This window comes from Acipenser ruthenus, chromosome 50 (assembly GCF_902713425.1).
Source record: "Acipenser ruthenus chromosome 50, fAciRut3.2 maternal haplotype, whole genome shotgun sequence".
Lineage (NCBI taxonomy): Eukaryota > Metazoa > Chordata > Actinopteri > Acipenseriformes > Acipenseridae > Acipenser > Acipenser ruthenus.
This window is the reverse complement of record NC_081238.1, coordinates 279,345-301,659: the sequence shown is the minus strand read 5'-3', so window position 1 is coordinate 301,659 and position 22,315 is coordinate 279,345. Positions and strand designations below refer to the sequence as shown.

At 44.6% G+C, this 22,315-nt stretch overlaps 1 protein-coding gene across 3 annotated transcripts in view; it reads left to right on the top strand.

Annotated features, from left to right (window-relative positions):
* Positions 1–22,315, top strand: part of LOC117404582 (leucine-rich repeat and calponin homology domain-containing protein 4-like) — a 36,502-nt gene that overhangs the window by 7,257 nt on the left and 6,930 nt on the right. For 2 of the 3 annotated variants that reach the window (XM_059015632.1, XM_059015630.1), the window contains exons 2-16: positions 11,484–11,628; positions 13,290–13,416; positions 13,862–13,967; positions 14,106–14,242; positions 15,166–15,284; positions 15,574–15,670; positions 16,041–16,149; positions 16,295–16,404; positions 16,768–16,835; positions 17,844–18,005; positions 18,416–18,475; positions 19,747–19,798; positions 20,142–20,196; positions 20,428–20,520; positions 21,289–21,404. In XM_059015632.1, the coding sequence (XP_058871615.1) occupies positions 11,484–11,628; positions 13,290–13,416; positions 13,862–13,967; positions 14,106–14,242; positions 15,166–15,284; positions 15,574–15,670; positions 16,041–16,149; positions 16,295–16,404; positions 16,768–16,835; positions 17,844–18,005; positions 18,416–18,475; positions 19,747–19,798; positions 20,142–20,196; positions 20,428–20,520; positions 21,289–21,404 (1,556 nt within the window). The remainder of the gene's footprint in view (positions 1–11,483; positions 11,629–13,289; positions 13,417–13,861; positions 13,968–14,105; positions 14,243–15,165; positions 15,285–15,573; positions 15,671–16,040; positions 16,150–16,294; positions 16,405–16,767; positions 16,836–17,843; positions 18,006–18,415; positions 18,476–19,746; positions 19,799–20,141; positions 20,197–20,427; positions 20,521–21,288; positions 21,405–22,315) is intronic. The other variant, XM_059015631.1, reaches the window with a different exon arrangement.

Below are 22,315 nucleotides of genomic sequence, written 5' to 3'. Positions count from 1 at the left end.
TGGTGTGTTGACAAGGGACAAGCCTGGATGGACCAAATGGCATTTCCTTGTTCTCAAACTTTTCTTCGGTTCTAAAATGCCTTTCTCTACAGCCCACCAGTGCCATTGTCAAAACAGTGCAAATAAATAAGGCAAAGGGGTTAATAATAATGATAATCACAAACAATGTTATATTTACAATGGGAAGTGACCCCTGCAATTGAGAAAGGCGTAGAACAATAGCTGCTCCCCCTGGCCAGGACTCGGAGACTGGACAGTGCTGGGAGTGTCTGATCAGCAGGGTGTGTTTGAGTGTGCAGGGGTCACCCAAGCTCCTTCACACTGTACAGATCTGGCTAAAAGTGTTCTACGTCACCTAGAATTTTAGGATTGTGACATTTAAAAATAAATAAATAAATAAATAAATAAAAATTGAAACTTAATTTAGATCTTTTATTTAATCATGTAATCAAATAAACTACAAAATATTTCATGTTAGATTTGGAAGTGTCAGTTTTTTGTTAAGTATATGGAAAACTACAAAGCGGTGTGCGATTCAATATGTTAACGTAACCTGATTCAGCAGCTTTCATTCGACTTTATGAAGCAAAATCAGTTCATTCTATATAGAGGGGGATGCAAAACTTTTGACCAGAGGTGTGCAGTACGATGATAAGCAATGTGTTCACAATCCACATCCAGACCTGCCCACCAGGAATCAGACGGCAGGCATTGTGAATGCGGGCTCCCCTTAAGCGTTCTCCATGCTAGCTTCCTTTCCTAATGTCTGTGTAATAAAAACACGTCCCTGTAAATCTATAAGCGCACAGCATGTAAAGTTGTAAGCGGCCGACAGCTTTTCTCTACAGTTATTACACAGCAAATGTTCCTAAATACTGAAATGCTTACCTGAACTACAGTAAACACAGAAGAGATCTGCGCTCTTAGTGAAATTATAAGTGTAGTTGCTGCTAATTATTCCAGTGGGGATGTGACTTATGTTTCATGCACCCATCCATTTGTTCCTTCCTGTTCGTTCAGGTTAGATTTTGTTTTTAGCCCAGAAGCTGTAACTGTGTGTACATACAGTAATTACAATAACAACATGTGAACACATGACCAATTAAAAGGAGTGACTGCACCTCCTGAGGTTTCTATGAAACACTGGCCAGACACAGTCTGATTGCCTCCAGCCTGGGTCGTTCATTTAATTCAGGGATGGAAATAAGACTCCTGTTGCATAGCAGTTTCACAAGGGTTTGGACGGAAAGGCTTATAAATAGGGACTGTCTGTGTGAGGCAGTGTCGCCCTGGCACTGCCAAACTGTGCGTTTGTGTGACTGAGGCATCGTCAGTTATTGAAGGGCAGGCTTCTCCTCCAAGGTACAGGGCTGCACAATAAAAAAATAAGTCTGTTTAAGCACAGCATATGCAGTTGTACTGTAAGTGGGGGACTGGTTGGAGTTGCACTGCTTGCTTGTGCATGTCGCGTGGCTTCCGTTTTCTCTCTGTGGTCAGATCTTTGTGGCTGAACAGCACAGTGAGTCACGGCATTACAGCCTGGATCGTAAAGTACCAGGGACCCCGGCAAAAACACGCTGCGATTCATAAACAACGCACCATATTATTAATGTATTGTTATTGAGTCATTTAACAGACGCTTTTATCCAAAGCGACTTCCAGAGACTGGGGGGTGAACTATGAATCATCACCATCTGCTGCTGCTGCTGCTGCAGTCACTTCCCATAGGAGCTCGTTTTTGTTTTACGTCTCATCCGAAGGACGGAGCACAAGGAGGTGAAGCGACTTGCTCACACACAGCGAGTCAGTGCCTGAGCTGGGATTGAACTCGGAACCTCCTGGTAACAAAGCCCCTTTCTTTAACAACTGGACCACCGAGCCCAACCATATGAAAAGGAACAGCTGGTCTTTTGTAGCTTGGCAGTTGAACGAGGCACACTGCTCTCTCGCCGCTTTCCCCATAACTCGCATTCTTTAGTCCACACCCGCTCATCAACAAAGTACAGTGTGTGTGTGTGTGTGTGTGTGTGTGTGTGTGTGTGTGTGTGTGTGTGTGTTCGTGTGTGTGTGTTCCTGTGTTCCTGTGTTCCTGTGTTCCTGTCCACCAGGACTCAAACTTCTTGGATACTTGAAATGAAACAAAAGCAGAAATCCCTGTGCTGCAGTGTGCTTCAATCCTGATTTTGAGGTGCGTGACCGGGGAGATTCAAAGACCGCAGGCGTGGAGGAAGACTTTTAGTCGAAGCCTAGGGATGGATCGGAGCTCGTCCGGTTCCTAGGAGCTGATCGATCTCAAAACATAAGTCGGATCTTCAAGGATCCCAGTGATTCAGCATATCGGCAGCATGGCTAGGTACAGTAACCCGTCCCTTATAAAGGTTACTTGCCTCTCAGCAGCTTCAGTTAACTACATTACAACCTGCTTGGAGTGAAAACCTGGACCGGATTGGATCTCAGACCTGGACCGGATTGGATCTCGAGGGCCAGGTTCTAGCGATTGCGTTGGAGCCTGGTTTGGGCGCACAGATCAGGGTGCTTTTGCAGCAGGAAGTGATGCAGTCACATCCTGTTGTGGGCTGGTGACTCTTTTATTTTGTGGTAGAGGGCCTCTCTGTGCTTTACAATGCTTCCCTATGCTTTACCACACCTCTCTGTGCTTTACAATGCTTCCCTATGCTTTACCAGACCTCTCTGTGCTTTACAATGCTTCCATATGCTTTACCACACCTCTCTGTGCTTTACAATGCTTCCCTATGCTTTACCACACCTCTCTGCTTTACAAAGCTTCCCTATGCTTTACCAGACCTCTCTGTGCTTTACAATGCTTCCCTATGCTTTACCATACCTCTCTGTGCTTTACAATGCTTCCCTATGCTTTACCAGACCTCTCTGTGCTTTACAATGCTTCCCTATGCTTTACCACACCTCTCTGTGCTTTACAAAGCTTCCCTATGCTTTACCAGACCTCTCTGTGCTTTACAATGCTTCCCTATGCTTTACCACACCTCTCTGTGCTTTTTACAAGGCTTACCTGGAAAAGGATCCTGACGAGATCCCTTTGAGAATACGACACTGTGTTTAATCTAAACAGCAGGCTCACAGGCATGCTGAATACACTGCAACACTGAGCGACTTCCTAATACTTCCGAACAATGGGGGAACTTGATATTTCGAACTGGGCGTGGGTGCATGCATGTTTTTGCAATGCTTTTCAGGTCATCCTGTGTGTATCAGTGTGTGTGTGTGTGTGTGTGTGTGTGTGTGTGTGTGTGTGTGTGTGTGTGTGTGTGTATCGGTGTGTGTGTGTATCAGACTGTGTGTGTGTAATTTTAGCTCTGTATTAACGTTCTGTATGTTTGCAGGCAGCTCAGTGCTGTTGGAGTCTGTAATAAGACCTCCATGTACAGATGCAGGGTTTGTTGTACATCGGGTTAGTCATCGATGCCAGATTACTGGCGAGCAATCTCCACTGCAGTGATCTTGGGCTTGCCATTGGTATGGTATTAATGGCTTAGCAGCTGGACTGCGTTTTGTTTCATTGCAAAAAAAAAAAAAAAATTAAAAATGGGCTTATTTCAAGGCACATTGTGTTCTGAAAATTAGATATTTCGCCAAATAAACATATATATTAAAGCAGAAATAAAATAGATCATTTTTCTCTACAGCTGTGTCCAATTTTAGGATTGAGACATTAATTTTAAAAAATATTTAAATTCAGAGAGCGAGAGAGCGAGAGAGCGAGAGAGCGAGAGAGAGAGCGAGAGAGCGAGAGAGAGAGCGAGAGAGAGAGAGAGAGAGAGAGAGAGAGAGAGAGAGGAGCCAGCTGCCCAGTGTTTCGATATGTTTTCTATAATAGATTCATATGGTGGTTACAGATGACCCAATTGCCTTGGGACAGAAGTTTAAGAATCACTGTTTTAAATAAATAAAGCGTTATTGAATCCAGCAACACACACTTGAGCACCACAGGCACGGGAATAAGACTCCTGCTGCACAGCAGTTTCATCCATTCCAGGTTTTACTACCAGCCTGATCAGCCCCAGTGCGTACCGCTAACACGCTCCAGTGTGTCTTATTAAACTCGTAGCACCAAAACCGGGAACGGATCAAACTGCTGTGCACGTATTTCACTGTGCTTTACTACACTTTGCTTTTTACTGTGGGGCACTTTCATAAGGTGTCTCTGAGAGTCTTGATGCGTGCTTGGAGGCAGTCTGATTCCAGATGGCACAGAGATCCTGCAGCTTTCAACTGGGTTCAACCCCACTATCTGCTGTGGTAAAGAGTAGAGCGACACAGAGCCAGTTGCAGGAGTGTGGAGTAGTGGTTAGGGCTCTGGACTCTTGACCGGAGGGTCGTGGGTTCAATCCCAGGTGGGGGGACACTGCTGCTGTACCCTTGAGCAAGGTACTTTACCTAGATTGTTCCAGTAAAAACCCAACTGTATAAATGGGGAATTATATGTAAAAATAATGTGATATCTTGTAACAATTGTAAGTCGCCCTGGATAAGGGCGTCTGCTAAGAAATAATTAATAATAATAATAATAATAATAATAATAATAATAATAATAATAATAATAATAATAATAATGACCGTGTTCATTTTTTCCCTGGGATCAGGAAACGCAGACACAAGGGAAGACAACTCATTGCAAGCATCATTATAATACAAACCCACCCCCCCCCCACAAAAAAAACAAAACCAGCAAAGGAAGGTTCCAAGACTTATTACAAAATTCCTTTGTACAGCTGTAACAGAATGGCAAGTACAGTGCGAGGCCGTTTTTAATGAGGCTGGTTTTAGCTAACAAATTGAAAAGGAATGCGCTGTTTTTCTTTTCAGATGTGTTCAGCTCTTGCAGCCTGGACTCGCTGCACGGTGGGGGAGTGGGGTGGGGAGTGGGGGGGGGGGGTGTTTGAGTGTGTCAGGGAGGGTCTGGTTGATATTAGGACTTGTAATTGTTTTTTCGTGCAGTGTTGGCCTCAGGCCTACCTGGAAAAGGCCCCATTTGTGGCCTGAGAGTCCACAAGGGAATGGAAGGGAAGAAGTGGGGGTGGGGTGGGGGGGGCGTGTGGCTACAAAAGCAAACATGGTCAAGGGCTTGAAGTTCAGAGTTGAGGGAGGGAGTGTGAGGAGAGAGCGATAGTGTGTGTGTGTGCATGTGTGTGTGTGTGTGTGTATCAGTGGTGTCTGATGGCTGTATGTGTGTGTTCGCTTGTTTTTATAGTGCTTACGGTTTATAGCCCCCCACCCCCCAAGGTAGAAAATAAATGTGTGTGTGCATGTGAGAGAGAGGGAAAGGGAAAGACAATCACTGTAACAAAATACAGTATGAGATTGTGTGATCGTTGAATAAGAAGTAAGAAATCTGGCTTGCCTTGCCAAGTTTCAGTGCCTGCTGCTGCCTGCTTCTTACAGCCCGCACAAAGCATAACAAATTATGACAAGATCAACTGGCAGTCATCCAGCGTTAGGTCATCACCAGTTGCTATAAAAGAGAACTTTTAATGCTTGCATAATAATGCAGTGTTTTGCGGTGATCCCCTTATAGATGCTTCCTATAGTAAAAGCACAGAAAAGTGTGATCAAGCACAGTGAAAGAATGGTAAAGCACAGGGAAGCATTGTAAAGCACAGAGAGGTCTGGTAAAGCATAGGGAAGCATTGTAAAGCACAGAGAGGTGTGGTAAAACATAGGGAAGCATTGTAAAGCACAGAGAGGTCTGGTAAAGCATAGGGAAGCATTGTAAAGCACAGAGAGGTGTGGTAAAGCATAGGGAAGCATTGTAAAGCACAGAGAGGTGTGGTAAAACATAGGGAAGCATTGTAAAGCACAGAGAGGTCTGGTAAAGCGTAGGGAAGCATTGTAAAGCACAGAGAGGTCTGGTAAAGCATAGGGAAGCATGGTAAAGCACAGAGAGGTCTGGTAAAGCATAGGGAAGCATTGTAAAGCACAGAGAGGTCTGGTAAAGCATAGGGAAGCATCGTAAAGCACAGAGGTCTGGTAAAGCATAGGGAAGCATTGTTAAGCACAGAGAGGTCTGGTAAAGCATAGGGAAGCATGGTAAAGCACAGAGAGGTCTGGTAAAGCATAGGGAAGCTTTGTAAAGCACAGAGAGGTCTGGTAAAGCATAGGGAAGCATTGTAAAGCACAGAGAGGTCTGGTAAAGCATAGGGAAGCATTGTAAAGCACAGAGAGGTATGATAAATCATATTTAAAAAAAAAAACATGGCAAACTATGGTAAATGCATAGTATAACCATGAGGAGAAAACTTATGAGGGGTGTGCTGTATGAGACTGCAGCGTGGAACTGGAAGGGAAAGAGTGTGATAATGCAGCGAGGCAGCGAGCCAGGCCTCTGAGAGCTCTTGTGTTGCTGTTTCTGCGTGTTAGCATTCCCCCCCCCCCTGCTGGGTGCAGGAAGCCTGGGTCTTGTGACTGAGTTCCATGCACAGCACACAGGGAGTGTGGTCAGTGAGCTGCACTGCCTGTCAGTCCCATTGGAGACCACAAACACAGCGAGAGAGACGCTCTCGAGTTTGATAGCTCTCGCTATTCCAAATTAGCTGGCTCTCAGATCCCCAGTACAGCACTGAGTTCTCTATACTAGACTGTATTGAATTAGCTGGCTCTCAGGTCCCCAGTACAGCAATGAGTTCTCTATACTAGACTGTATTGAATTAGCTGGCTCTCAGGTCCCCAGTACAGCACTGAGTTCTTTATACTAGGCTGTATTGAATTAGCTGGCTCTCAGATCCCCAGTACAGCACTGAGTTCTCTACACTAGACTGTATTGAATTAGCTGGCTCTCAGATCCCCAGTACAGCACTGAGTTCTCTACACTAGACTGTATTGAATTAGCTGGCTCTCAGATCTCCAGTACAGCACTGAGTTCTCTATACTAGACTGTATTGAATTAGCTGGCTCTCAGATCCCCAGTACAGCACTGAGTTCTCTATACTAGACTGTATTGAATTAGCCGGCTCTCAGATCCCCAGTACAGCACTGAGTTCTCTATACTAGACTGTATTGAATTAGCTGGCTCTCAGGTCCCCAGTACAGCACTGAGTTCTCTATACTAGACTGTATTGAATTAGCCAGCTCTCAGATCCCCAGTACAGCACTGAGTTCTCTATACTAGACTGTATTGAATTAGCTGGCTCTCAGATCCCCAGTACAGCACTGAGTTCTCTACACTAGACTGTATTGAATTAGCCGGCTCTCAGATCCCCAGTACAGCACTGAGTTCTCTATACTAGATTGTATTGAATTAGCTGGCTCTCAGATCCCCAGTACAGCACTGAATTCTCTATACTAGACTGTATTGAATTAGCTGGCTCTCAGATCCCCAGTACAGCACTGAGTTCTCTACACTAGACTGTATTGAATTAGCTGGCTCTCAGATCCCCAGTACAGCACTGAGTTCTCTATACTAGACTGTATTGAATTAGCTGGCTCTCAGATCCCCAGTACAGCACTGAGTTCTCTACACTAGACTGTATTGAATTAGCTGGCTCTCAGATCCCAAGTACAGCACTGAATTCTCTACACTAGACTGTATTGAATTAACTATCTCTCCATCCCTGATTTTAAGTAAGGTAATCAAAGAGAAGAGCTAATCAGGCAGGATTCTAAACAGTTTAAATGTCAGCCAAGAATTAACATCCCTAGACTGTAAAAGTTAACATCCAGTGGTGTTTAATTCTGCCTTTAACAGTGTGTTTGATTTTGTCTTTTGAAAACGAAGGCACTATTTTTAGTTATTTTAAACTCTAGAGGCTCCCATGAGTGTATTTGCAGCTGCTAAGTGTTGGTCGCCTCCACTCTCACACACTGTACACACTCACACACACCCTGTAATAACGTGGCTAAATGCGAACAGCCGACAAAACCATTTCAGTCTGTTTTCTAAAAATTCCGGCTGACCCTTACTAACTGGATCTAGAAATACAGTTAGCACACCACGAACATAAAATGCTTTTTATACAGAGCGGTTTGTGTAAAGGGATGTTGCCGGGGGGGAGGGAATACTGATAGAACTGCGTGTAATAATATGTAAGGCTGTAGCGATCCATCGTGTAGCGACTTTCTTTTCTGTGATGTATCGTATGGCAGGAGAGGTCTGTATCGTTTTGTATTGTAATTACCAGTCCTAAAGCACAGCATGGCTCATTGTACTGCACTGTAGTTCACCAAATGCATGTGTGTGTTTCATAGTTGGTATGAATATACTGTTATTTATTTCTTAAATAGTCCATCGTTTTAATGATCATTTGATCTTATTATGCATCATACAAGTAGCCCCTGAGAACCATTATTATTGTTATTATTATTATTATTATTATTATGATTTATTTCTTAGCCGACGCCCTTATCCAGGGTGACTTACAATTGCTACAAGATATCACATTATTTTTACATACAATTACCCATTTATACAGTTGGGTTTTCACTGGAGCAATCTAGGTAAAGTACCTTGCTCAAGGGTACAGCAGCAGTGCCCCCCACCTGGGATTGAACCCACGACCCTCCGGTCAAGAGTCCAGAGCCCTAACCACTACTCCACACTGCAGCCCTAAAATAATTACGCAATGCGTATCATAGTAATGTATTAAATAGTCATTTACCAGACGCTTTTATCTAAAGCGACTTGGAGACTAGGGGGGTGAACTATCCATCATCAACAACTGCTGCTGCTGCAGAGTCACTTCCAATAGGAGCTTGTTTGTTTGACGTCTCATCAGAAGGACGGAGCACAAGGAGGTTCAGTGACTTGTTCAGGGTCACACACAGTGAGTCAGTGGCTGAGCCGGGATTTGGACCCGGAACCTCCTTGGTTAAGCCCCTTTCTTTAACCATCGGACCACCGAGCCTCCATGCGTCATATCCCGACCTGCATATCGCGATAGGTGTCGTGACATTAGGGTGTCACTGCACCCCTACTCTTTTTCAGGGCGTTTTTAAGAAAAGGCAATTTGGCAGTTTACCGCGTTTCTCATCGGAGGGAGGCAGCGTTACATTTTGCGATCTTATCGTAACACCCATAATAATATGCGCATGCATGTTTTCAGTCTATAGAGTCTAATTATAGATAGAGATAGATCATATTCTTCATTTGTTGTTGCCACTTGCTCTGCTCTCCACTGCAGGGTGAAGTGGCTTTCTTATAAAACCCTACTTGACATTTTCAGTGGGCTGATTGTTTGTTTTGTTTTGAGTGTCAGTGTGTTTGCTCCTGTGCTCTCCACACCAGGCCTGCTGTCTCTCTCTGTATACAGTCTGGGTGCCGTGCTGTGCTGTGCTGTACTGTACTCCTCTGTACAGGGCATTCACTGGGCGCTCTCGTGAGCAGTCAGTGTTGATGGGAGCTTCGCAACCTTTCACATCCCAACAAAGGAAGCCCTGTGCGCCCCGCTTCAAGGCAGTCCTTGGGAGTGCAGTAGCGATGTCACAGTTTACACAAACTCGCTGTGTGGGAGCAAGCTGTCTCCTCCTTTCTTTTTTTCTCTCTTCTTTCTCTTTCCTTCTTTCTTTCTCTCTTTCTTTCCTTCCTTCTTTCTCTCCTTTCTTTCTCTCCTTTCTTTCTCTCTCGACCTTTCACATTTTTGGATCTCTCTCTCTCTCTCTCTCTCTCTCATCTCTCCCTCTCTTAACTTTCTTTACCCCTCCATTTCTCCCTCTCCGTCTCTTCTCTCACCCTCTCAACTTTCTTCACAGCTGGAAATAAGACTCCCTGCTACACAGCAGTTTCACCCATTCCAGGTTTGACTGCCAGATTGATCAGCCACCAGTGTGCATAGGCAACAAGCTCAGGTGTGTCTTATTAAACTCCTAGTAGAAACCAGGAATGGATCAAACTGCTATGCAATGGGAGTCTTCTTTGCATCCATGCTGTCTCTCTCAATTAAGAGCTCGGTGGCTCAGGCAGCAGCTAGTTCACTCGACCCCCGTGCCTTTCACCTCAGGAGACCAGGGTTCAAATTGGGTCCCAAGTGCATTAATTCAGATTCAGGCAGCTATGGCCAAACATTTTTTGCCTCCCCCTATAGAATGAAAACACACATAAGGTCGAATGAAACCTGCTGAATAATGTTACGTTAACATATTGAATTGTGGATCCCTGAGTGGCTCATCCAGCAGGGAGCGCAGGATGAGTCACACAGCTTGGACGGGTGTTGCTTTGCATCCAGGCTGTGCAAAGAGGCCGAACTTTGCCGGGGACTCCGAAGGGGGCGTCACTTTGACTCTGGTGATCCCAGGGGTGGGGATGGGAAACCGGCAGGGACTTATCGTGCAACAGCAAACCCTACTGGCCAGAAACCAAGCATATTGAGAGTGGATAAGAAGCAGGGCTGATCTCTGTCTTCTGGGATCGATAGCCCTCCCACCTCTGCTCTGGATTGCTCAGCATAGAAGCGATTCTGGCTTCAGGCTTGTGAGATCGGAGGATGCTCACACACCCTCAGAACATCTGTGCTGTGTGGGGACTGTGTGGGAACATAATTGGACATTTCAAATTGGGGGGGGGGGGGGGGATAAATAAAAAATAATTACTGGTCACTCTAAATTATAAAAAAAAAATGAAATCTAACATGAAATAATGTGCTTCTAGTGCGGCTTCCGGTAGTTTTGTGCGATATCGTTTTGTAGTTTCTTTGATTACGCGATGTTAAATTATGTTCCTGCTGTTTATTTATTATATATTTTTTTTATTATGTCTCAATCATAAAACTCTAGGTGATGCAAAACATTTGTCCAGAGCTGTACATTCTCAGGGTGAATTTGAAATTGCGTATCTCCTGCCTGGCTTTGCTAACCTTGTTTTTGTTTCAGTGTGGAATTTTGTTGGGTTGAAAGTCACCCCTGAGAACAGAATGTAAACAGCGCTCTCTCTCTCTCTCTATATATACTGTAAATAGCAACGACTGCACCTGTATTGTGAGTTTTAAACACGCCTCATTTTTAATTAGCACCCTTTTTGAGTTTTAACAATAATTCTTCTTCTTCAAAAAGCCAAGTTCTGTACGATGCTTCATTTCGTTCCAGTGCAGTGTAATGTGATTATTATTATTTATTTCTTAGCAGACGCCCTTATCCAGGGCGACTTACAATTGTTACAAGATATCACATTATTTTTACATACAATTACCCATTTTATACAATTGGGTTTTTACTGGAGCAATCTAGGTAAAGTACCTTGCTCAAGGGTACAGCAGCAGTGTCCCCCACCTGGGATCGGACCCACGACCCTCCGATCAAGAGTCCAGAGCCCTGACCACTACTCCACACTGCTGCCCCCTGCTGTAATGCAGTGTAATGTAATGCAGTGCAGTGTAATGTAATGCAGTGCAGTGTAATGTAATGCAGTGCAGTGTAATGTAATGCAGTGCAGTGCAGTGTAATGTAATATAGCGTTCAGTATTCAGTATCAGTCCTGGCCTGTGATCCGTGCTACAGTAACACTCTTCTCTTCCCCACAGACCTGTCGAAGAACCGTCTCTCGGAGCTCCCTGAGGAGCTGTGCCAGCTCATCTCCCTGGAGACCCTGAACATGTACCACAACTGTGCCAGGAGCATCCCGGATAGCATCGGCAACCTGCAGGCTCTCAGCTACCTGAACATCAGGTAACATCAGGACCCCACCCCTTCAGGGCCTTCTTTCCTGTCAGTAACCAATCAGCTGCTTCCCCTACTGACTGACATGCTTGGCAGCCAGTAAGAGGCCCCCCTGAAGACACACTGCTGAGCCGAAATGGCCTGAGAAAGTTTCCCAGAAGGCAAGGCGAGCAAACGGAGAACTTGCTTTTTACTAGTGCAGTACCAAGTGTCATGTTTTTAAAATGAAGAGATGTGTGCGATGTCATGTGTTTCTTTCGAAACTGCACATCTTAGACCTAAATAGTGAATGGGGATCCTTCAAGAAGCTGCTTGATGAGATTCTGGGATCAATAAGCTGCAAACAACCAAACGAGCAAGATGGGCCAAATGGGGCCTCCTCTCGTTTGTAAACTTTCTTATGTTCTTAATGGGAAAATACTTTATTATTATTATTATTATTATTATTATTATTATTATTATTATTATTATTATTATATGAAACAAATAAAATAATGTAAGGTTCATTAAAGACTCGGTTGTATTTTACAGTAGTTAAACTTTAGTAAACTTTTATCAACTTTTATCTTGTCTTTACATTCGCAAATGTTGGACATTTTCTCTAAATTTTATATTTCATTTCATTGCAAAAGTGTTAGTGTAAATCCTTAGCCAGTAATGATCTCCCTGAATGCCTTTTAAAAAAGAGAAGAGATCTGACGCTGCAGAGGTCTGTTTACTGCTGCTGTGTCTGCAGTGGAGACTCGTGGCCTCGCTGAGCTGTCACATGCTCTGTGGTTTGCTTGCATGTCTGCAGTGAGGAGTGACATGTGACTTAGCATGCTGCACAATCTCATTCGCAGTGAGCGCTTCCTGTTTTCCTGAGTGCTTTAGCAGTTCACCTGCTTTGAACCGAGAAGAAAGCTGTCAGTATTTGACAACTCAAATTTCTGTGCACACCCTTACAGAAGAGTCCCACAGTTAAATTAAAACCCAGCCCTGCAGAGGAAGTATAGTCCAGCCAGCTTTATAAAGTATTATTCTAACTAAGGTAACCTTTATAAAAGTTTCCCATAGTAAAGCACAGTGAAAGCATAGTCATGCTTAGGAAAGTATTTTAAAGCACAGAGAGGTATGGTGAAGCATAGAGAAGCATTGTAAAGCACAGAGAGGTGTGGTAAAGCATAGGGAAGCATTGTAAAGCACAGAGAGGTCTGGTAAAGCATAGGGAAGCATTGTAAAGCACAGAGAGGTGTGGTAAAGCATAGGGAAGCATTGTAAAGCACAGAGAGGTCTGGTAAAGCATAGGGAAGCATTGTAAAGCACAGAGAGGTCTGGTAAAGCATAGGGAAGCATTGTAAAGCACAGAGAGGTCTGGTAAAGCATAGGGAAGCATTGTAAAGAATAGCGAGGTACGGAACAGTAAAAGTATATTAGTAAACATGACAAACCAGGGTAAAGTATGGTAAATGCATAGTATGGGGAAAACTGCAAAAATACAAAGGTAAACTTTATAGGGGAATGCATAGTTAATGCAGTTGTCCATGCCTTTAGAATTCATATCAGCAGTCTGCCTTGAACAGGAGACACTTACAAATGAAATATGCTGCAATGTTGTGAAATGTGGTGTTTTGGCTGCTGCTTGGTTTATAACGTCTCCGTTCTCCTCCGCCTCTCTTCCTCTTTGCCAGTCGGAACCAGCTCACCTTCCTGCCAGCCTACCTGTGCCACCTGCCCCTGAAGGTCCTGATCGCCAGCAACAACAAGCTCTCCGCCCTGCCAGACAACATCGAGGCCATGGGCAACCTGCGACAGCTGGTGAGGGAGCCACGTAAAATCTACTGCACTGCACTACAGTACAGTACAAATCTATTCATAGCGCCCTTCACTCTATGGCATCCTAGCACGCTGTACAAAGTTAAAAACAAACTAAGTAGCTAAATATATATATAAAAATACACTCCAGTTACAACCAATTTCAAAAAAGCACATTAAAAAATTAATTTTAGACTTTAAAAGTAGCGTTTGCACTTACTCTAAACTATGCTGTCTTTTTTTAAAATATTTTATTTTTGCACTGCAACCTTGCATTGCCCTGCGGCACCAGCAAGTGGCCTTGGAATAAAGGCGCCTGACAAATAAACTAAAACTGAACACAAATATCGAACGTTGCAAGCGACTAGAACTGCAAGGGGCGCGGGGTCTAGAGTGACGCGAGAGCCCCTTCTGATCCGTCTGTCCGTCCTGTCTCTCTGTCTGTCAGGATGTCAGCTGCAATGAGATCCAGTCTCTCCCACCGCAAATCGGCAGTCTGGAATCTCTGCGGGATCTCAGCGTGCGGAGGAACAACATCACAGTGCTTCCGGACGGTAACGGGAAAAAAAAACACTATACAACTACAGTGTGTGTGTGCATGCATGTGTGTATATATATGTAGGGTGATGGATGTCTCTAGCTGAGAGCCGAGCTGCCTCTCGTTAACCCTTCCCCTCCCGGCTGTGTTTCAGAGCTGTCAGAGCTGCCGCTGGTGCGTCTGGATTTCTCGTGTAACCGCGTCACGCGGATCCCCGTCTGTTATCGCCACCTGCGCCACCTGCAGGCCATCGTCCTCGACAACAACCCGCTGCAGTGCCCCCCCGCGCAGGTAGGCTCGGGCTGCACAGCTACCAGGGAAAAAATGACCATCAGCCTGTAGAATGAACTCCTTCTGCTTCATGGTCATATAAACCCTGCTGAATAATGTTACGTTAACATATTGAGTTGCATATCGCTTTGTAGTTTTCCACGTACTTAATGTGACAGTTTTGAAATTTAGCATGAAGTGCTGAATCCATAAGGAATGTGGAATGCTGTTGTTATTACAGTACTGTTAGAGCAGGTATTGGAAGCGAAGATTGTAAATGTACAGTGGAATTGCTGACTTCAAGGTATAACCCCAAGCACGTCTCTCTTATCTGTGCAAAACCTTAGCTTTTAAAAAGCAAAAAGCAAAGAAAGGATTTATACTAACGAAAAATTTGTAAAAGGAGTATGTTTGCTCAGTTGTTATTACCGTGTTTTGAAATTAACCCTCTGCATCTTCTCTATCTTCTCTCTCTTCTCCCTTCTGTTCTTTCTCTCCTCCCTTCTCTCCCCTCTCCCTTCTCTCCCCTCTTCTCCCTTCTCTCCCCTCTCCTCCCTTCTGTTCTTTCTCTCCTCCCTTCTCTCCCCTCTCCCTTCTCTCTCTTCTCCCTTCGCTCTCTTCTCTCTCCCTTCTCTCTCTTCTCCCTTCTCCTCTCTCCCTTCTCCTCTCTCCCTTCTCTCTCTCTTCCTTCTCTCTCCTCTCTCTCCTCTTTCTCTCCTCTCCCTTCTCTCTCCTCTTTCTCTCCTCTCTCTCTCTCTCCCTTCTCTCTCCTCTCTCCCTTCTCTCTCTCCTCTCTCCCTTCTCTCTCTCCTCTCTCCCTTCTCTCTCTCCTCTCTCCCTTCTCTCTCCTCTCCCTTCTCTCTCCTCTCTCCCTTCTTTCTCTCTCCACTCTCTCCTCTCTACTCTCTCCTCTCTCGCTCTCCCCTCTCTCTCTCTCTCCGCAGATCTGCACGAAGGGTAAAGTCCACATCTTTAAATTCCTGAACATCGAAGCCTGCAGTAAGACCGCGCAGGAGCTGGAGGAGTTCGAGCGAGCGGCCCGACCCACTGGCTTTGCCTCCTGGTAAGGGACACGTCTGTACTGTCGACACGATACAGTGTAACTGCAAAACACTGAAGCTAAACTGTGCCCTTATCAAAGTTCACCACGCTTATCTTGCACAGTAATTTAACATTCTTCCCATACTTATTGTCCCATGGTTACACTATGCATTGTGTCTTAATTCACCCTCCTCCCCCCACCCTCATATAAGATGGATCTAAGTCTCTTGTTGCATCGCAGTTTGATCCCCCATGTCAAATTTCCTTTCCCATTTTTAAAAGCCTGTTCTTGTCTTACTGTTTTCCCGCAGTCTGTCGGATGAGTTCTGCCCGGTGCGGCAGTACGGAGGACTGGATTCGGGGTTCAACAGCGTGGACAGTGGCAGCAAGCGCTGGTCAGGGAACGAGGTGAGGGGGTTATACTGTAACGGTTAAACCCCCCGGGCAGGGCTCGGTACGGCACTGGGAGCCGTGGATCAAGCTGAGACCTAAACACTCACACAGATACCAAGCATCAGAGCTCGGTTACTGATAGTCTCCTGCATCATGGTGCATGGAGCCAGCCCAGACAAGATTGCGTGTACAGACAATTCTGTACATGCGGTTTCATGGTCACTTACTCATTTATCGCTGGCAGTGGGGGACGTCTGTTACTGACCGTACTTTGTTTTTTTTTGTATTCATTCTCAGTGCCTTCCTCGTTTTTATAACGTGGATATGTGTAGGACCCTGTGATTTTGTATTTTGAACCCTCTCTCTCTCTCTCTCTCTCTCTCAGTCCGCGGATGATTTTTCTGATCTGTCTCTTCGCATGGCTGAGATCACGCGGGATCAGAGGCAGCTGAGAGAGAGCCGATCCTCTCACACGCTGGGGGCCAAAAGCTCCGGTAAGGGGGGGGGCCCTCCACGTTGCTCGCTGCGTCATCATAAAGGGGGAACACCAAGCCACTGTGTCAAACCCCCCCAATTCTCCCCGAAGTGTGCCGTGCAGCGTCCTGAAACCCCTTTCTCTCTGTCCCTCTTCTCTCTCAGTGAACGGAGAGGTGGAACAGATAGATTTCATCGACAGCAGTCTGAACGGAGAGGAGGAAGATGACTCGAAATCAGATTCCAGCCCACAGCAGCAGACAGCGCCCCCTGAGGTGAGGGAGGTCTCCCTGCATGCGGTACAGACCCAGGGAGCTGGGAAGAGTGGAAATTCTGGAGCATGCTGAGAACTAATGACACACTATACTAAAAATTTTATTTTTTAGCTATTTGTGTTATTTTTTTATATTTTATTTGTATCCATGTTTGGGAAGTTACAGAAACTTTAATCTGATTCATTCTGATTTTTTTTTAATCTAAATATATTTTGAGTCAATCACTATTGGATCATTTTACATTTTAGTATTTATCTCCCCAACTCCCCTTTTCATGAGTATAATAATGTGTGTTTTTTTTAATCTTTCAAACAACCCCAGAAATACCATTAATTTCTTTATTTCTTTATTTATTTATTTTAGGAAAAGACACAAAAGAAGAAAACATTGTCCCCAAAATTAGAGGCCACGGATAAAACACAAATTAACAGGTAGGGGAAAATATTGACCTTTTTGGGGTTTCTCATTAAAAAAACAGGGACCCTTATTTGCTGATTTGTTTCTTTCTGTCAACAGCTATGAACAAAAGTTTTGCATCACCTAGAATTTTAGGATTGAGTAAATAATAATAATAATAATAATAATAATAATAATAATAATACAAAATGATTTTACAAAAGTCTACCGGAAGCCATATTAGTGCATTTAGATTTGGTCAGTATGTGTAAAAACTACAAAGCGATGTGCAATTCAATATGTTAACGTAACATTATCCAGCAGGTTTCATTCGACTTCATGAAGCAGAATTAGTTCACTCTATATAGAGGGGGATGCTAAACTTTTGGCCAGAGCTATACACTGTACAAGAACTTGTATAAGAGCTCCCAATACGCATGTGAAAAAGTGGCTATGAGACATTATACACAACTTCTCAGGGATGGAAATAAGACTCCTGTTGCATAGCAGTTTGATTATTTATAATATGACACACCTGAGCTTGTTACCTACTGTGGTGACCAATCAAGCTGGTAGTAAAACCTGGAAAGGGTGAAACCGCTGTGCAATAGGAGTCGTATTTTCCATCCCTGCTTCTGAAAACTATATATTATTAGGCTCTACTTCCTTTTATTATCAGTTTGTTTGTCCTTGAGTGTGTTCAGGGTTAGGGTTAGTGTCTTAAGTTTCATTGAAAAAGTCGAAACGTTAGTCGAATCCTGTTTCACTCCAGGTTTAACGGGTAACGTGAGATCGTGATCTGCTTCAGGGTCTGGATGGAGGTTAATGGGTTCAGTTAAACAATTTAGAACAGGGTTTGGAACAAAGACCCGACGTGGAAGGGACAGCTTTGGCCAGCCCTGCATTAGTCATTGAATTTATTCAGTTTCTTTCAGTTTTCCTAAATCCGGCACTATTTAGGGTTTTTATAGTTCTGGATTAGTAGCCCTGGCTAGCGGGGTGTCGGTGTGTTGAACTGGGTGTGATTTCGGTTCTTTTCTTAGGCCAGCGGTTTGTTTGGAGCTCCCGGGGTCCCTCAAGGGGTCCCGCGATGATTCGACAAGCGCGGCCCCCCCTGCCAGCCCTCCCTCGGAGGAACGCAGGCACCCCGAGATCCTGCAGATCTGGAAGGAGAGAGAGAGGCAGCAGCAGGCAGCACTGAGGAGGTAGGGGGCAGAGAGGAGGGACAGCTGGTGAGAGACAGAGAGAGTCACATAGTCACAGAGACAGCAGTATACACAGACAGAGACCCAGAGAGTCACACAGAGACCCAGACAGAGAGTCAGACAGTCACACAGACAGCAGGAGTCAATGCAAGACGCTTTGAAAATATGGCCCAATGCTTCTGAACCTGTGTGCACTTGAATCACATTAAAATATATATATGTATTAAAAAAACGATTCCCGCTCCAAAGTGGTTTCCCAGCAGCAGGGTCTGCAGAGAGGGGACGGGTGCCTCAGACAGGAAGCTTGTGTCTGGTTTAGATTGTGCTCATCACAGCACACCGCGCGCAGGGGGGCTGTGAAAGACATGAAGGACCCTTCACTTCACCTGCATCGTTTCTTGTTTGTTTAGTGCTTCCACACAGAAGACTGGAGCAAGCACAATGCCTGCACTGCAGACAGGAAATACTGGGTAACCTGACAAGCGTGTGTGTGCGTGTGTGTGCGTGTGTGTGTGTGCGTGTGTGTGCGTGTGCGTGCGTGTGTGCGCGTGTGTGCCTGTGTGTGGAATGAGGGGGGCTGCCCTTATATTAAAATTTGACCTCACTATTTTTGCATGATATTTTTGCAGTTTTTCCCCATGTTTTATACTCTGCATTTGCCATTGTTTACGCTGGTGTGTGTGTGTTTTTTTCAATATGCTTAACCATATCTCGCTGTCCTTTACAATGCTCCCCTATGCATTACCATGCTTTCACTGTGCTTTATTACACTTTGCTGTGCTTTTACTATGGGAAACTTTTATTATTATTTATTTCTTAGCAGACGCCCTTATCCAGGGCGACTGACAATTGTTACAAGATATCACATTATTTTTACATACAATTCCCCATTTATACAGTTGGGTTTTTACTGGAGCAATCTAGGTAAAGTACCTTGCTCAAGGGTACAGCAGCAGTGTCCCCCCCACCTGGGATTGAACCCACGACCCTCCGGTCAAGAGTCCAGAGCCCTGACCACTACTCCACATGGAAATGTTTGGAAAACATCCTATCAAAACTTCAGAACTGTTAGCCGACCACAGCATAGACAGTCCAATAGATTTGGAAGAAACGGCACAGACTGTAGTCCTGATAGCTGTCTGTCTGTCTGTCTGTCTATCTCTGCTTTTCTCTGTCTGTCTGTCTATCTCTGTCTGCCTGTCTGTCTGTCTCTGTGTGTCTGCCTGTCTGTCTGTCTGTCTGTGTGTAAAGGATACAAAACCCCTGTCCGTCTGTTGGCTGAGTTTTCAGGAATCCTTTCAAAGACACCCTTGCTTTTGTTGTGGTCTGTCTGTCTGTCTGTCTGTGCTTCCCTCCTGCCTCACACACTCCATTACCACCTGTTAGTAAGGCTGTATTTTTTTTTCTCAGATTTCACGATTCCTGTGAAATGTACCCATTGCTGTGTAGCACGTAGTTCCCTGTGAAAATCTCAATTTGTTTTCATGAAAGAGTAGTATGCATATACATATATCTTTTTTTATCACTTGAAAATTAAATCCAGCAATCGTTTGCCTTATTGACGCACTCTCTGTCGCGCTGCGTTTAGGATCCTGGCAGCCGGTTTAGTTTGCTTCCGGTAAACGACTGAACACGCGCTGCGCAGAGCGGCACGCTTTCTTTAAAATGTCTTCAATGGTGAAAAAAAAGACACTGCTGCTGTACATGCCTGTATAACAGTGTGGGCTTTGTCTCCCTCTAGTGGTGGTCAACCAGAAAGCAGCTCCCTCCACTCTGTGAAACAGAGGTGCCAGGTAAGCACAGCTCCCTCTCCTAATACTGTAAGGCAGTCCGAAATAAGTGAGAATCGGGATTCGCGAAACCAGCAGTTGATCATTTGAATTATTACCCCTGCCGGAGATTAATTGCCCTGCGTAGAGGATACAGTGTAGGTGGCTGTACACATAGCCAAGTCACACACTTCACACACTGTGTGTATGCCTGGAGAAGCTCTTGTCCAGTGGTCATGTAGCTGACGTGCCTGCTCCTACTAAACCTGGAATGAAGCAGAGTCGCCTCTCCCTGATGAAGATGGTGATCCAGGGAGACTTCCTCACTCCTGTCTCCTGAATTATTGTTACTTTTGTTTTCCTGCAGAGTTCAGATCAAGCCCCTGTCAACCCGACTCTCTCTCGCAGCGTCTCCAAGACAGGTGGGTTCTTCAAACGACACTAGAGACTGCCTGCCTGCCTTTTCGGTTCTGTCTGTTTTTCTTCCTGTCTTTGAATTCTGTCTGTATACTCCTTTCTTTCTTTCTAGTCCAGTGGGCTCCTCCCCTCTTGCTTGTCACCCCTGGAGCCCGGGGTTTGAACCCAGCTGCTCAGGTAGCTGAAGCCCTTGCAGCCCCTGAGTCTCTTGAGTCTCGTCTCTCCTGTCGTTACAGATCAGGCCCTCTCCCCCAGGGAGACGGGCTCCACGCAGAAACCCAACAGCTTCCTGTTCCGCTCCACCTCCAGGAACGTGGTGAAGCCCGCAGGTACCCGTCCCAGCTCAGACACTCTGCCGTGACGAGAGCAACGCTGCCTGGTTCAACGTTTAGTTGTGAAACAAACTCCGCGCTGCGCTTTTAACAAGGCATTCTGTTTTATCCTGATGACCTCCTAGCCTGTGTCTTCAGAACCGCTTGCCCATTTTATTTATTTGTTCACATTGTAATCCCGTTGTAATCACATTGTAATCCCGTTGTAATCGCATTGTAATCCCAGTGTGTTATCCTATCAAAACAGCAGAACTATTAGTAGACCGCAGCAACTTTGAACATTTTAAAAATAAGTTTCCAGTGGATGCAAGTTTTTTTTTTAGTATTGCAGCAGATTAATTTTAATGATCTTATTATTATTATTATTATTATTATTATTATTATTATTATTATTATTATTATTATTATTATTATTATTATTATTATTATTATTTATTTCTTAGCAGACGCCCTTATCCAGGGCGACCTTACAGTCGTAAACAAAAATACATTTCAAGAATCACAGTAGAAGTCATAATACAATTAAGAGCAAGATAAATACAATGACTTTGGTTCTCTGTATATTCAGGGATGGAGATGTGATCCCCATTGCACAGCAACTTGATCCATTCCAGGTTTTACTGCGAGCTTAATACCACACACATGAGCTTGTTACCCACACACACACACACTGTGGCTAATCAAGCTCACATCCTGGAATGGGTGAAACCGCTGTGCAACAGGAGTCTCATTCCCATGTGTCTGTTTTTTGCATTAATCTTACAGGTTCAGTGACTTCCTTGGTGGACACTGGGATCTGTGACTCAAAGTCAGGACTCCGGTCACAGAGCTCGTCGGAGCACCTGCCAGAAGAGAAGGAGTTGATAGCGCAGCTCAGAAAGGTGGGACTTGAGTTTATTGAAGCTGTTTACTGGATTTATATTAAAATCTCATGACGTTCCCTGTGCTGTGTCCCGCATCGCAGAGTGATCATTTAAAAAAAAAAAAAAAAAAACATTGCCCCAGCAGTGTCGGAGGAAGAGAAAGGTGTGGTCACCCCCTCCAAACGTTAACGCAACACTTGTGTGTGTGTGTAAACATAAAACATGCCAAGTCAAGTGTTTTAATATTTTAACAATATTCAATTCCTGGCGTTGTAGGAGTTCTGGACTCCACTCCAAGGAGAGTTTTCCCCGTAGTAAGTCGTGCAGGATCATTGAGTCAGTGATACGAATATGAAGGTTGTAACCTCTGCAGATATTTATGTGAGGGATAGTGTTTATTTTTTTCCCCCTCTGAGTCAGTGGGCTTCTGTGCAGTTGTACCGCCTATTCCTCTGCCACTGCGAAGCCCCCTATAGAAAGAACTCCTTTTACTGCATATTGGATGTGATAGGCTGGATAGATTGTGTCAGCTCTGTGTAGCTTTGCCGTGGTTCAGTAACGTGTTCGTGTCTTTTATTAAGTTCTCTCTCTCTCTCTCTCTCTCTCTCTCTCTCTCTCTCTCTCTCTCTCTCTCTCTCTCCCCCCCTCTTTCTCTCTCTATCGATCTATCTATCTATATCTCTATCTTTCTTTCTCTCTCCCTCTCTTCTTTCTTTCTCTCTCTATCTCTTTCTTTCTCCTTTCTCTCTCCCTCCTCTCTCTTTTTCCTTTCTTTCTTTCTCTCTCTCTATCTCTTCTTTCTTTCTCCCTCCTCTTTCTTTCTTTCTTTCTTTCTTTCTTTCTTTCTTTCTTTCTTTCTTCTCTTTCCTCTCTCTCTCTCTCTCTCTCTCTCTCTCTCTCTCTCTCTCTCTCTCTCTCTCTCTCTCTCT